Below are 16,528 nucleotides of genomic sequence, written 5' to 3'. Positions count from 1 at the left end.
CTTAGCAATAAAAGCTCTGATCCTAATTGTGGTTATAAGTTGAGGACTACCTGTATAGTTTTAATAGATTGTAGTAACGGGATATGATTGGTAAAACTAAAGAGATATTTGTAGATCTTTGATACCTGACTCATGAAGGTGGATTAGGTGAGTTTAAATCAGATTTAAACGCAAGTGACTTGGAATCAGAGTTTCTCAATCAATTCCATTTTGCATAAAATTTTTGGAGGTGAGGCGAGCAGCCGGGGGAGGTGAGGGGCCTCACGAGGTGTGGCTCCTTCAATGTGAGTGATGTCGAGTTGGCCCACCCAGTCACATGACCACTCAGCCATGCCTACTCAGTCGGTCATTAGGGCAGAGAACCGGTTATTAAATTATTTGAATCCTACCACTGATTCATTCTGATGCATATGCCATCTTTTGACATGATCAAAAACCAAATTGCAAGCACCTGTTGATTCAAGCAGTGAATAGAAACAACAGTGGATATGTTTAAGTTAATACTGATTCCTCACATGAGCTATAAGGAAAATATTTCTCTTTTAAATATTGTATATACAAAGGCAATATCAGTAATTCTGATGCAATGATTTTGAAGAAGACTTCTAAGTAACATGCAGTTCAAAAGTAAAATAAAATCTCCATGAAGGATCTTGTCTTCTAGAACAGGAGAATATGCTAATAATCTTTCTGGCATTTGGACAGCATAGTAGTAGTAGTACAGGCAGGTGATTTGAAGACCAATATCTGGGCTTGAAAAGTTCAGGAAGGACTTTTGGGGATTTCTGAATGTTTGTTCCTGAGATATGGAAAGTGAAATTTCTGCTGCTCTAGCAACTGCTTAGACTTGGCATCCCCGTCCACATGGAAAGTATTTTGTTGCTTGCTTTGTTTAGCTTGCTTGCTAATGTACACAATGAGTAGTATTTGCGGTTTATATAGATAGTTCTCAATTTATGACTACAACTGAACCAAAAATGTATGTTGCTAAGCGAGACAGTTAAGTGAGTTTTGCCCTATTTTAAGACCTTCTTGCCACAATTGTTAAGTGAATCACTGCAGTTGTTAAGTTAGTAATCAGTTGTTAAGTGAAAAATGTTAAGTGTACGTAGAAACCAGCTGGACATCACATATCAAAATTCTAGTGCATTTGGCTTCATTTGTGAAATCAAAATACAAATGAAAATAAGAATTTCAGAGAGACATTTATTAACAGTTTTCTGTAGGTTCTCTTATAATTAACAATAGCACACAATTCAGTGTTGCTGTCTTCTGTGATCTTTAAAGAGTTGAAAATTAAACATTAGAAGGTTCCATAAAGACCATTCTTTATGTAACCATTCTTGGAAGGTCATCTCTGATTCAAGCCATTTGAAGGTGTGTATCACATATTATTTTCCTCCCGTAAGCTGGAAATAGGCTCAGGATCCTCCTGAATATCCCAGCAGAACCTGAAGGGCAGCTTTTCCATCCTCTCCTTAAAGACACGGTCAAACCTTTCACTCTGGGCAACAGTCATGAGGTTCTTCCAGTCCCCAACAGTGCCTGGGAAACAATGGTTAAAACAATGTCAACAATTTAATGGTTTGCAAAGCATAATTAACTTGGGACATTGCACATTTCCCCATTATCAGATGACTGCTTAGCCATCTCCTTGTCCATCAAACCATTCTTAGAAATCTGTATTTATAGTTTTTGGGGAGGAAGCTGGTTCCTTACTATTTTAACTAGATTACAGAGTGAAGACTTGATAGAAGAATAGTCATGGAACTAATGGTCTGCCAGTGAGGTTCAAATGATCTTGAATTTCTTGTTGGAACTGGCCCAATGATGGTCCTTTGAGCATTGTCTATATCCACATAGGCTTAAAAGAGGAAGTTCTAAGACTGGAGGATAGTGCCCAGGTAGAGAGTGAAGAGGCTATGTCTCCACCAGGGGTGAAATCCAGCAGGTTCTGACAGGTTCTGGAGAACCGGTAGCGGAAATTTTGAACAGTTTAGAAAACCAGGAAATACCACCTCTGGCTGGCCCCAGAGTGAGGTGATAATGGAGATTTTGCAATATCCTTCCCCCAGGAGTGGGGAGGGAATGGGGATTTTGCAGTATCCTTCCCCTGCCATGTCCACCAAGCCATGCCCACCAAGCCATGCCACGCCCACCAAGCCATACCCACAGAACCGATAGTAAAAACAAAATTGGATTTCACCATGAGCTCCAGTGGGGCCAATGTGGCCAGTGTGAACTACAACGATCCCACTACCTAAGGATCAGTGGTGAAATTCAGCCGGTTCTATCCGGATTGTGCGATCCGGTAGTGAGAGGCCCTGCCCATCCACCCAGATATCATCACATCCCGTTTTTGACCTTCTGCGCATGCTCAGAAGACTCTGCATATGTGTGGAGGAGGCGCACGTGCTCACATTTGCGAACTGGTAGCGAACGTAAGTAAATATCACCCCTGCTATTTCTAGACCGGTCATAGAAACAGTCAGATTATATCCATGCCTTTGCGGAACTGGGGTGGGCATGGCCTGTGCATGACGCATCTGGTCCATGGGCTGCCAGTTTGATAGCCTTGGCCTACAGGCTTAAAGAAGACAGTTTCAAGATGGGAGGACAGTGCCTGGGGTAGAGACTAAAGAGGTTGTGTCTCCACCACTGAAAAGCGGCCAGTATGAGCTACAACAATCCCACTCCCTAAGGACCATTAGACTATGCAAAGAACAGACCAGTCATACAGTCACATTATATCCATGCCACAAATTTGTCAGGATGAAAAAGAAAACACTACTTTAACATTGGTACAGCTAAGAAAGATTCATGGCTGTCTCAGGTACATGCTGGCAATCAGACTAATGCAAAATGACAGTAGAAAGAGAGGATTTATTTATTTATTTATTTATTTATTTATTCGTATTTCTATACCGCCCTATCTCCCTAAGGATTCAGGGCGGTGTACAGCCATATAAAAACACACAAATATACAAAATAAAACATTCATCTAAAAAACTTATTATAAAGGCCAAATATTTAAAATAAGATATAAATAATAAAACCCAATTTAAAACCAAAGCTAAAATTTAGTCATTTAAAAATTTTAAACCCTAGTCCAGTCCTGCACAAATGAATAGATGTGTCTTAAGCTCGCGGCGGAAGGTCCGAAGGTCAGGAAGTTGACGAAGTCCTGGGTGAAGCTCGTTCCAGAGGGTGGGAGCCCCCACAGAAAAGGCCCTTCCTCTGGGCGTCGCCAGTCGGCACTGACTGGCCGACGGCACCCTGAGGAGTCCCCCTCTGTGAGAGCGCACGGGTCGGTGGGAGGCATTCGGTGGCAGCAGACGGTCCCGTAAGTAACCCTGCCCTATGCCATGGAGCGCTTTGAAGATCATTACCAAAACCTTGAAGCGCACCCGGAAAACCACAGGCAGCCAGTGCAGTCTGCGCAGGAGAGGTGTTACATGGGAGCCACGAGGGGCTCCCTCTATCACCCGCGCAGCTGCATTCTGAACTACCTGGAGTCTCCGGGTGCTCCTCAAGGGGAGCCCCATGTAGAGAGCATTGCAGTAGTCCAGCCGAGATGTCACGAGAGCATGAGTGACCGTGCACAAGGCATCCCGGTCTAGAAAGGGGCGCAACTGGCGAACCAGGCGAACCTGGTAAAAGGCTCTCCTGGAGACGGCCGTCAAATGGTCTTCAAAAGACAGCCGTCCATCCAGGAGAACGCCCAAATTGCGCACCCTCTCCATTGGGGCCAATGACTGCTTCAACAGTCAGCCGCGGCTGCAGCTGACTGTACCGGGATGCCGGCATCCACAGCCACTCCGTCTTGGAGGGATTGAGCTTGAGCCTGTTTCTCCCCATCCAGACCCGTACGGCCTCCAGACACCGGGACAACACCTCGATAGCTTCGTTGGGGTGGTCCGGTGTGGAAAAGTACAGCTGAGTGTCGTCAGCGTACAGCTGGTACCTCACACCGAAACCACTGATGATCTCACCCAGCGGCTTCATATAGATGTTGAACAAGAGGGGCGAGAGAATCGACCCCTGAGGCACCCCACAAGTGAGCCCCCTGCGCGCCGACCTCTGCCCCCCCGTCAACACCGTCTGCAACCGATCGGAGAGATAGGAGGAGAACCACCGATAAACGGTGCCTCCCACTCCCAATCCCTCCAACCGGTGCAGCAGGATACCATGGTCGATGGTATCAAAAGCCGCTGAGAGGTCTAATAGGACCAAGGCAGAGGAATAACCCCTATCCCTGGCCCTCCAGAGATCATCCACCAACGCGACCAAAGCCGTCTCAGTGCTGTAACCGGGCCGGAAGCCGGACTGGAACGGGTCTAGATAGACGGTTTCCTCCAGGTACCGGGGCAGCTGACATGCCACCACACTCTCTACAACCTTCGCCGCGAAGCGAAGGTTGGAGACCGGACGATAATTACCTAACACAGCTGGGTCCAGGGAAGGCTTCTTGAGGAGAGGCCTCACCACCGCCTCTTTCAAGGCGGCCGGAAAGACCCCCTCCAACAAAGAAGCATTTGTAAGCCCCTGGAGCCAGCCTCGTGTCACATCCTGTGCAACCAGCACCAACCAGGAGGGACACGGGTCCAGTAAACATGTGGTGGCATTCAGCCTACCCAGCAACCTGTCCATGTCCTCGGGAGCCACAGGGTCAAACTCATCCCAAACACTCTCAACAAGACGGCTCTCAGACATCCCACCCAGATCTACCCAATTTTGGTCCAGACCATCCCGAAGCTGAATGATTTTGTCGTATAGATAACCACTAAACTCCTCAGCACGTCCCTGCAATGGGTCATCCCGCTCCCACTGTTGAAGGAGGGAGCGAGTTACCCGAAACAGGGCGGCCGGGCGGTTATCTGCCGACGCAATGAGGGAAGGAGACGTAGCAACGTCTCGCTTCCCCCATTACCACTAGGTAAGTCCTGGTATAGGACCTAACTAGTGTCCGATCAGCCTCCGAACGACTGGACCTCCAAGAACTCTCTAGGCGTCTTCTCCGGCGTTTCATCTCCCTCAGCTCCTCTGAATACCAGGGAGCTGGTTGAGACCTCCGCCGGGTCAGAGGCCGCAAAGGCACGACACGATCCAAGGCCCCGCCGTGGGTCGTTCCCAAGCCACGACAAGTTCCTCGGCCGTGCCGTGAGCCAGACGCTCAGGAAACGGCCCAAGCTCTGTCTGGAACCTCTCCCGGTCCATCAGGCGCCTGGGACGGAACCAACGAATTGGTTCCGTCTCCCTGCGGTGTTGAGTGGCGGTCAGAAAGTCTAGGCAAAGGAGGAAGTGATCTGACCATGACAAAGGCTCAATGACTAAATCCCTCAAGTCCAGATCCTTCAACCACTGTCCAGAGATGAAAATCAAATCCAGAGTGCCACCCCCACTGTGAGTAGGGCCATCAACTACTTGAGTCAGGTCCAAGGCCATCATGGAAGCCGTGAACTCCCGAGCAACTGAAGATGACAGGCCAGTCGATGGCAAGTTAGTCCCCCATGACAATAAGTCTGGGGGTCTCCACCGCCACTCCAGCCAACACCTCCAGGAGCTCGGGCAGGGCTGCTGCTACGCTGCAAGGAGCCAGGCACATGACAAACAAGCCCATCTGACATCTATGACCCCACCTCACAAAGAGGGATTCACACCCGGCAATCTGAGGTACAGTGGTCTCCCTCGGCTCCAGACTCTCTCTAATCACAACCGCCACCCCTCCACCCCTACCCTGGGCCCTTGGCTGATGGAATGCTCGGAAACCCGGCGGGCACATTTGAACAAGGGGCATGCCCCCTTCTGCGCCCAACCAGGTCTCCGTAACACCCATAAAGTCCGCGGCACCCCCCTGAATAAGATCATGAATTAGGGGGGCCTTATTGGCCACAGACCGTGCGTTGTACAGCATCAGCCGAAGGCCCAGGCTCTGAGGGTCTTGACTATCCGGGGAACGGGAGGAGTCTGAGGGCTCGGGGCGCGCAATCACCTGCAAGCATCGAGCACGCGCCCCCATAAAACGATGTGAGCCCCACTCCCGCCATATCTGCCCCTCCCCCTTACCGTAGAAATAGGACCACCCTCTACCAGTGGAACACAAACTCCCCCCGTGACCCTCGGACCTATTAACTTACTGCCACAAGCATACGCAGGAACTGGACCCCCACCCGACGGGTTTCCCCCAACACCCGCCCTTTCCCTCCCACCCCTTAAAAATGCCCTATCTAAAAAACCCCAGAGGCTCTTCCTCTTCGCATGCCACCTCTGTGGGTCCCAAGAACCGTCATTGAGACCGGCCCTCGGTAACAAAGCGGGCCATTCCTGCGAGGCGGGGGCACCTCACAGGCGCAAGAGTTCATGTGCAGCGTAACACATAGAAAAGTACGAATCGGTGAAGGATGCTAAGATGGTAAAATCCCAGGTGGTAGGACGTTAGCAGAAGATGGAACCTCCAACGGATGTCCAGTTGTCAAGGAGGACAAATAAAAGCTGGAACCAGATAGAGGTGATAAAACCAGGACAAACAAACCGACAGCCTCCATGGTAAACCCATGGAGAAAGTTTCTACAAAAGATCTTAATAAAGTAGAAATTACTATCAGTCTGTCCATAGTCCAGTCCAGAAACCCGTGGATACAGATGGATGACATAACAGTCCCCACCATCGATATCGGTTGTCAAGTTCTCCACTGAAGCCTGTCATACCAGCCCCCCGCTAAAAATTCTGAGAGCGGGCTGCCGGCTGCTAGGCCAAGACCTATCCACAGCCAGCTACTGACACCAAAGGCCACAGGTCTCAACGTGGCAGGGAGCCAGCTCGGAAAGATGAAAATAAGCAGAGGAGGCGAATGCAGGCCAGGAAAACCTTCCCCCCTTCAATAATCAAAAGTCAGGGGTGGACAACTATGGGCTAGGACACAATCCTTCACCCCTTCGATGATCAAAAGTCCGATGGGGGGGGGGGGGAAGGCAGGCCATTCAGTAGAGGACCAGATGGAAGATGGAAGACATGATGGAAAATGCCAGTAGGGGGAAACAAACCACAGCCTCGCCTCAGGCCTCCTCTCCCACCGCGGCCTCACCACACCCACCGGCGGTGGAACCACGGAACACAGGACGCCGCTGGAAAAGACGCCTCGCGGTCTACCAAAGCCTCGCCAGGCGCAACAAAGCGCCGATGGAACAGACGGGCAAACAGACAGGCGAACGGGCCGGAATTCATGCCGCAGCTGGAGTCGGGCCGAATTCATGTCGCCGCTGGAGTCAGGCCGAAATCGAGGCCGGAGCCTACAGCAAGCAGCAGGCCTCCCTCGCACCCCAAAGATGGCCGCCATCCGATCCGCCGCTCTTCCCTCGGACCGTTCTCGGCCACCGCAAATCCGAGAGGATCAAAAGACCTCTCCTGTGGCCGCCAGATAGATGACACAACGCACCGAGGGACAGGAGCAGCCTGGTGAGTCACCTAGAGTCCACCATTCCGGGAAAAGCCTCCAACGCCGATTCCAGCTCTTCTAGCAAACCGCCATACTTGCGCAGGGACATGTCTATATAATTTTAAAGGCACCTTTCAGATGAAAGCAGTAATCCTGGTCTCAGTCCTGGCATGTCCCACAAGCATAGCCTCAGGAGTATGAATTACTACTGATTTACCTTTGCGAAGAAAGTCTCCTTTGCTGAAATCCATGTGAGCAGAAGGCAAGAATCTGTAGTTTGCTCTAGGATCCATTTTCATGTTATCAAATATAGCTTTATCTACCACATCATCCACCTCCTTTCCACTTAGTTCTTTTCCTAGAAAGTTGCATATTTTCAATACTGAACTTCTCAGATCCTGCAATTTGATACAGTTTTATATTAGATCATCCACAACAACGGAGAAAAGACAACCAGTCAGCCCTAGAGGAGATCAACCCTGACTGCTCTTTAGAAGGTCAGATCCTGAAGATGAAACTCAAATATTTTGGTCACCTAATGAGAAGGAAGGGCTCACTGGAGAAGAGCCTAATGCTGGATAAAGATTGAGGGCAAAAGAAGAAGGAGACGACAGAGAATGAGGTGGCTAGATGGAGTCACTGAAGCAGTCGGCATGAGCTTAAATGGACTCCAGAGGATGGTAGAGAACAGGAAGGCCTGGAGGAACATTATCCATTGGGTCAGGGATATGGATCAGACATGACTTTGCAACTAACAACAAATATATTCAAATATATATCATTCGTTTTCTTACTGAAAAAAATATTGAGATTGTGATTTGTATTTTTTTTTAAAAAATGAACACTGTACATTGACATAGCAAGCAATAGCAATGTATTAGACACAGAAGCACTTCCTTAGTACTGCTGCTATAGATTTTCCAAGAGGCAAACTTCTGAGAAACATTTCTGGTTCTCAATATATTTATATGCCACAATTTCCCTAAGATTCAGACTCCTACATTCTTAGCAATTTTGCCCGCATTAGAGACTGGCCAGTTGTTAAGTCAGATTAAATAAATGCCTTGGCCTCTCTTGAAAATGATGGCTGCAGTTGAGTTGAATCAATTTCTTTTGAGCCAAAACAGGAGAATATTAAATGAGACTTTTACCAAAATTTTGCTGAATTAGAAACACATTGTGCCTACTGGATTTTCCTTATCTACTAAGTCAATAACTCTATCAGAGAATAAGATCAGCTTAATTTTACCTAACAATTACAAGCTGGCTCCTACAATTTATAGCATCTCTAGATAAGTATGTACAAATATTGTGTTTATTAATCTGATGTCAAGGTGGCAAGGGTCTAATTTTCTGAATCCTCCTCCTTAATGAACAGAGGGCACTTATCTATCTTGAAAAACCTCACCAGTCCTCCAGAATTTCACAGAAAAAACAAGAGTGGTTCTATAATCACCTCTGTAACTTCTTTCTGCAATAGGTTATTCTAAACATCCCATCATTTCTAAATTTACAGATTTACATTTACAGATTTATATTTACAGGTGCCTCACATCCTGGACATAAACTATTTCAACTCCTACCTTCAAAATGACGCTATAGAGCAGTGCACACCAGAACAACTAGACACAAGAACAGTTTTTTCCCGAAGGCCATCACTCTGCTAAACAAATAATTCCCTCAACACTGTCAAACTATTTACTAAATCTGCACTACTATTAATCTTCTCTTCGTTCCCATCACCCATCTCCTTCCACTTATGACTATAATTTTGTTGCTTATATCCTTATGATTTATACTGTAATTGATTGTTTCCTGATTGCTTAATTGTAGCCTATGACTATCATTAAGTATTGTATCATTGTGTTAAATTTGTACTCTATGACTATCGTTAAGTGTTGTAAGTATTGTACCTTGATGAACGTAACTTTTCTTTTATGTACACCGAGAGCATATGCACCAAGACAAATTCCTTGTGTGTCCAATTACACTTGGCCAATAAAAAATTCTATTCTATTCTACAAGTATTCTATCATTTCTAAAGCTTAATAGTCATATTGCACTACATGACATGGATGCCACTTACCTTTTTCATTTCTTCATAAGAAAGGAAGAGAATATTGAAATCATCCTTATGAGTGTACCAGCCTTCTATATGGTCTAGCCACAAACTATTGGTCACTGATAGGAGAGAAATGAATTTAGCATAAACAAAAGAGTAGTGTTAAAAGTCACATGATTTCGTTCAATTGCAGCTGAAGATTGTCTTAGGGATGTATTCTTAATGCTTGAATTTCCTCCATTTATCCTTATGAACCTGGAGACCTTCATATCAAAGCATGATTCAGGAGGCTACCCTAATAATACTGATGTGTAGTGGAGAGACGAAGAATGGGAGCCATAAGAAATGTGGTTGCATATTCTCACTTGTAAACAGGGGAGACAGTTCTGTCATAGATAGATATCTCTATTTTATTTTATTTGCTTTTGCTTTTCCTTGTTTGGATCTTTGCAGTAATCTGGGCTATTTTTTAATTCTTCTGCAAATTTATTTATTTTTATTTATTTATTTATATTTCACAAGGTGGTAAACATATTCAACACATCTTCCTCCTCCTTTTGTTCCCACAACAACCCTGTGAGTTGAGTTGGGTTGAGAGAGAGAATGATTGGCACAGGGTCACCCAGCTGGCTTTTCATGGTTTAAGCAAGACTAGAACTCACAGCCTCCCGCTTTCCATTCTGGTGCCTTAATCACTAAACCAAATATCAATATCAGACTTATTTCTATTAGGTCTCTTCTGTTAGTAAAGGTAAAGGTAAAGGTTCCCCTCGCAGATACGTGCTAATCATTGCTGACTCTAGTAACTTCTGTTACCAACCCTTAAATGCTTCGGGAGAAGGGCGGTATACAAATTAAAATATTATTATTATTATTATTATTATTATTATTATTATTATTATTATTATTATTATTATTATTATTATTATTATTATTATTATTATTATGCTCCTCATGGGATTACACTTTTAGAGAATATTTGGTTCTTTAGATATTGCATTAAAAAATGAAATAACTCTCAAGCTTTCAAATGAATATTGATTTTTGTTAATTTTAGATTCTGTCTGTCCATTCCCAACACAATCACATCCTGATTTTAAACTACCCTTAAATGAATCCCACTATTTCTTGTGTCAGTATTTTAATAAAGTGCCTTCTCTTGCCTTTCCCAGTCACTTTTACAGCATGAGTTGTCCTAGGAGTCCTGTATTTATTTTATTTTATTTTATTTATTTTGTCACAACATCATACAAAAAGATTATATAGTATATACACATATAAACATATATAGGAAGAAGAAAAGAAAAACAATAGGACAGGAACGGTAGGCACGTTTCTCCATATATTTATGTTTGTCTAGGATTTATACAAATTACTGCATGAGTAAAACTTTCTTGTCCAAGATGAACAAATAACAAGCATGGTCATAATCAAGATCTTCTTACCTTTGCCAGCCAAAAAATTCTCCATGAATGTATCAAAGGATTTTGGAGTTTCAAATGTGACTACAATTTTGTGAAAATGATACATAGAAACCAAGATATCCTTTGGATTTCTAAACACATAAACAATCTGTAGCAGAAAAAATAATATTTTTATTTATTTATTTATTTATTTTGTCACAGCAGTATATATAAGCATAAGCAAGAAGTAACTATATAATATATAAGCATATATATAAGTATGTAATATCTAGGTCAAAAAAATGAAATAAAAGCAAGAAAAAAGACAGATTGCCAGCATACAGCGAGTGCATCAATTAACTCTCATAATGTAGTAGGCACCCGTCTATCATGGGAACTTGAAGCTCATTGGTAAAACAATATTTTGAGAACTTCCTAGAAGGCCAACAGGGCTGTGGCTAGCCTCACCTTAGGGAGAATGATGGGGCCATAGCAGAAAATGCTTTCTACCTAGAACCTGCCCAACAAAACTCCCTACCTGACAGGACCCCCATGCTCCTCCAGGTGGACTTGATAGGTTGGATAGGGGAGGGAAGGTCCTTCAAATAACCTGTTCCCAACTCATGAAGGGCTTTAAACATCATAATTAACACTTTGAAATGGACCGAGAAGCAAATTGGTAGCCAACGCAGTTTGCAAAGCAGAAGTATAATGTATGCAGTTCTTGGAGAACACACAAAATCCCATGGTGCTAATTTTGCACCAGCTGAAGCATCTTATCATCTTCAAGGGCCATTGTAAAAAGCAGCTCCATATTAAAGCTGTTACAGTTGTTCATCAAGGAGGTGACCAGGGCATGAGTGACTGAGAGCAGCAGTCTCCCCTGAAGAGATTTGATGGCTAAGGGGATGAGAGCCAGTTTGGTTTAGTGCTCAAGGCACTAGGCTAAAAAGCAGGACACTATGAGTTCAAGTCCCAGCTTAACCATGAGAGCCGGGTGGGTGACCTTGGAGCAGGCACTCTCTCTCAGCCCAATTCACCTCACAGGCTTGTTGTTGGGGGGAAAATAGGAGGAGGAAGTGTGTTGGATATGTTTTTTGCCTTGAGTTATTTATAAAAATAATAAAGGTGGGGGATATATATATTAGTCAATGTGGCATCTTCTGGAAATAATAATAATAATAATAATAATAACAACAACAACAACAACAATAATAATAATAACAACAATAAATAATAATAATAATAATAATAATAATAATAATAATAATAATAATAATAATAATAATAATAATAATAATAATAATAATAGAGTTGGAAGGGAACTTGGAGTTCTTCTAGTCCAACTCCCTGCCCAGGCAGGAAACCTTACACCACTTCAGACAAATGGTTATCCAACATCTTCTTAAAAACTTCCAGTGTTGGAACATTCACGACTTCTGCAGGCAAGTTATTCCATTCATTAATTGTTCTGACTGTCAGGAAATTTCTCCTTAGTTCTAAGTTGCTTCTTTCCTTGATCAGTTTCCACCCATTGCTTCTTATTCTACCCTCAGGTGCTTTGGAGAATAGTTTGACTCCCTCTTCTTTGTGGAAACCCCTGAGATATTGGAATACTGCTATCAAGTTTCCCCTAGTCCTTCTTTTCATTAAACTAGACATACCCAGTTCCTGCAACCATTCTTCATATGTTTTAGCCTCCAGTCCCCTAATCATCTTTGTTGCTCTTCTCTGCACTCTTTCTAGAGTCTCAACATCTTTTTTACATCATGGCGATCAAACCTGAATGAAATATTCCAAGTGTGGCCTTACCAAGGCATTATAAAATGGTATTAACACTTCATGTGATCTTGATTCTATCCCTCTGTTTATGCAGCCCAGAATTGTGTTGGCTTTTTTGGCAGCTGCTGCACAATGCTGGCTCATATATAAATGGTTGTCCACTAGGACTCCAAGATCCCTCTCACAGTTACTATTATTGAGCAAGGTACCACATATACTGTACCTGTGCATTTTGGGGTTTTTTTTTGCCTAAATGTAGAACCTTACTTTTTTCACTGTTGAATTTCATTTTATTAGATAGCGCCCAATGTTCAAGTCTGTCAAGATCCTTCTGTATCTTGAGCCTATCTTCTGGAGTGTTGGCTATTCCTGCCAGCTTGGTGTCATCTGCAAATTTGATTAGTTCCCCATCTATCCCTTCATCCAAATCATTGATAAAGATGTTGAAGAGTACTGGGCCTAAAACAGAGCCTTGGGGTACTCCACTGCATACTTCCTTCCAGGTAGATGTAGTTCCGTTGAGAACTACTCGTTGAGTGCGGATGGTCAGCTAGTTACAAATCCATCTGGTGGTAATGCTGTGTAACCCACATTTTTCTACTTTATCTAGTAGTAGGTTATAGTCTACTTTAGCAAATGCTTTACTGAAGTCCAAGTAAATTATATCAACAGCATTCCTCTGGTCCACTAATTTAGTCAGTTTGTCAAAGAATGCAATAAGATTTTAAGTTAACATTAGAACTAGGGTAGTGATAGAGATCATTACAATCCACATAGAAACATCATTGGGGGAAATAAGCTTAAGGTTTAAATATTTCTATATATGAAATTTGGTTCTTAGCCTATTTCTGATATACATGACATTCCGTTTTTAACACCTGTTTTTTTTTGAAGTATTTTTTTCCTCACACTTCAGATTTTGTTATCATCCACCAAACACATTGGATCAAAATAGCATCTGTTTCTTTGTCCTTGCCCATTTGTCAATGAAATATTCAGATACACAGCTAAAAGGATAGAAGACAAACAGCTCCCCACTCCACTCCATAATGTAGCAAAATAGGTCTTACCTTTGCTCTTTTATTTCGTAATCCTTTGGGTGCCAAATGGTAGGGCAGATGGGAACAAATGACACGAGGTGATGGGAGATTGGTCAAATCTCTCAGGGAAATATGATATTCTACCCATGGTGCCCTGTCCATCAGGTTAATATTTTCAGTTCCATCTCGATGACCTTCATGTAAAATCAAGCTCAGAATGTTCTGAGCCCACACTGTGCCTGTAAATAAGAAATAATTAAATTAATTCATCCAGATCCATTATTATTTGGAGAATGCTGACGTTATATTGAGAAACCTTTCTTATCAGGAAGAATAGTAAATGTTTCAGAGAACATAAAAGCAATAGTTTCTTCTAAAATAGTTGACGCGTGTATGAGAGAAAATTAGCTCTGTAAAGAAAAAAAATGGTGATAATGCAGATTTAGCAGCTTTATTTTACCTACATTTCCAGCTTCTAATAAAATAACAAACATTAAAATCAGATTATAGCATAGCACAGTTGCAGCAACCAAAATACTGAATTAAATAATTGGATAAAAAATTAAGTGTTCCTCAGAAGATATCATTGACCTTACCAGATTTGGGATAGGTGATTAGAAATACATCATCATCTTGGATTTCAAAACTTTCTGCTGAATCGATATTTTCAGGTGTGGTCTGCTTTCGTCCAAAATAAATTCCTTTGTATTTAAATAGGAACTCATCTACTATCTCCATTATTAGATCTGTTGATAAAATAATAGAGTAATTGACAATCATTTCTACACTTAGGATGCATATTGTACTAATTCACTTATTTAAAAATCATGTTTCCTGGCAACATAAATTAAAAGAAAATATATTACTAGATTAGTTTTCCTAATTAGATAATTCATTCCAAGAACTCAGTTTACACTCATGAAAATTCCCATTGCAAAGAGTAAATTTGTGGTTCTTCTTTGGCATCTAAGAATTTTCTTTAGAAATTTTAATTACAATGTTAAAAAATGTAATAGTTGCAATTCTCTTTTCTTTTTCTGTTGCCTTATAGAGTCTCTGATAGTATAGGTAGTCCTCAACATATGACTATAATTGAGCCCAAATTTTCTGTTGTTAAGTGAGACATTTGTTAAGTGAGTTTTGCCCCATTTACGACCTTTCCTACCACAATTGTTAAGTGAATCATTTTGGTTGCTAATTTAGTAATACGGTTAAGCTAATCTGGCTCCCCCATTGATTTCGCTTGTCAAAAGGTTGCAAAAGGTGATCACGTGACCTTGGGACCCAGCAACAGTTGTTAAGTATGAACCAATTACTAAGCATCTGAATTTTGATCACACAATCATAGAGATGATAGAAAGGCTGTAAGTGTGAAAAATGGTCATAAGTCACTTCTTTCAGTGCAACTGTAAGTTTAAATAGTCGCTAAATGAACTACAGTGCTTCCTCAATTTTTTTTAGATACTAGTTTAGTATTTGCAAGAACTTTGAAATGAAGAATTGAAATTCTTATACTGTGCGAGACCATGGAGTAAATGGTGAAGGCTCAAGGCAGTGGTGGGATCCTCCCAGTTTAACAACCGGTTTGGTGATCGTGCACTTCGCATGAGCTCCTGAAATGCTTTGTGCATGCATGCGCAATTTGAAAAAAATCTTCACTTCCACGTTTCTTCGGAGGAGAAACACATCTGAGGTGTGGCAATCCATTCTGCACTAATTGGCTGAGAAGATAAAGGTAGGAAAATAACGCAGGCAGGAGGGTGGGCCCATCTGATCATCAGGGTGAACCAGTTCACTCCCAGCTGGTCATCAGAGCTCCCGGTTCTCCCGAACTGGTCCGAACCGGTAGAATCCACCCCTGACTCAAGGCTCCTCTCTCAAAGGCCTTCTGTGTCTTCTCACCCGACCTCACTTCTTGCTTTGAGAGAGTATCTTGGTGGCCTTCACCAAACCAAAAGATGCCTTGGCTGACTTCCTTTCTTCCCCTAACCCAGGGGTTGGCTGAGGAACTCTGGGAGTTGAAGTCCACAAGTCTTAAAAGAGCCAAGTTTGCAGACCCCTGCCCTAAGCCAATGTATTGAGAGAAGAGGCTCTTACACCCCTGCTGCTTTCCCGGATGTAAAGTCAGAAAGGGAAACATGGAACAATGTCTATAGCACCACTTTCAGATCGTATAACATTGAGGCATGTGACAGGAGTAATCAACCTTTCATTTCTCCCACCCTATCTTGGGAGCAAAACAATCTCACAAAGAGACAATGAAGTAAAATTTTATTTTAAAGAAAGAAAGAAAACAGTTTTAAATAGTAACATGCAAATCATTGTGTGGTGAAGAAAATAAATGTAGCCTGTTTTTTTCCCCAAAAAACATTTTCAGCCACTTGATTCATTAATAAGATTTATTCTTGCCTCAATACTTAAAAGACTCTTCATTATTTTTCAGATGTTAATTCTAAATAAATAATCAAATCAAATAAATAAATAGCTAAAATAAAAAAGATACTAAATAAAACGATACTAAGTAATAAAGTACCAGACCATTAAAGGCCAAAAAAATCTAAATAATAAATAAAAATAAATAAATGATGATGGTATTGATGAAGCCACTCTGTCTCTCTGAAATACACACTAAAAATGCTTGCCAGAGCCCAGTCTCTATGCAGGGGCTCAAACTAGTGGCCCATGGGCCAGATGCATCATGCTCAGGCAACGCCCACCCCAGTTCCACGAAGGGAAAAAACTTTGTGGTATCTCATGTGACGACAACTTGATGCCAGCAGTTTGACATCTCTGATATGCTGAACTT

The 16,528-nt window shown here is 42.7% G+C and overlaps 1 protein-coding gene across 4 annotated transcripts in view; it reads right to left on the bottom strand.

Annotated features, from left to right (window-relative positions):
- Positions 1 to 1,192: 1,192 nt before the first annotated feature.
- The window catches only part of LOC131193318 (amine sulfotransferase-like), a 32,225-nt gene continuing 16,889 nt past the window's right edge, over positions 1,193 to 16,528 (bottom strand). For all 4 annotated transcript variants that reach the window (XM_058173391.1, XM_058173374.1, XM_058173382.1 and 1 more), the window contains 6 exons: positions 14,319 to 14,468; positions 13,753 to 13,961; positions 10,943 to 11,069; positions 9,522 to 9,616; positions 7,653 to 7,833; positions 1,193 to 1,545 (listed from right to left, as the gene is read on the bottom strand). In XM_058173391.1, coding sequence (XP_058029374.1) covers positions 1,385 to 1,545; positions 7,653 to 7,833; positions 9,522 to 9,616; positions 10,943 to 11,069; positions 13,753 to 13,961; positions 14,319 to 14,460 — 915 coding nt within the window. In that variant the 5' untranslated portion in view covers positions 14,461 to 14,468 and the 3' untranslated portion in view covers positions 1,193 to 1,384. The remainder of the gene's footprint in view (positions 1,546 to 7,652; positions 7,834 to 9,521; positions 9,617 to 10,942; positions 11,070 to 13,752; positions 13,962 to 14,318; positions 14,469 to 16,528) is intronic.

Source organism: Ahaetulla prasina, chromosome 1 (assembly GCF_028640845.1).
Source record: "Ahaetulla prasina isolate Xishuangbanna chromosome 1, ASM2864084v1, whole genome shotgun sequence".
Lineage (NCBI taxonomy): Eukaryota > Metazoa > Chordata > Lepidosauria > Squamata > Colubridae > Ahaetulla > Ahaetulla prasina.
This window is presented reverse-complemented; position numbering and strand designations above follow the sequence as displayed.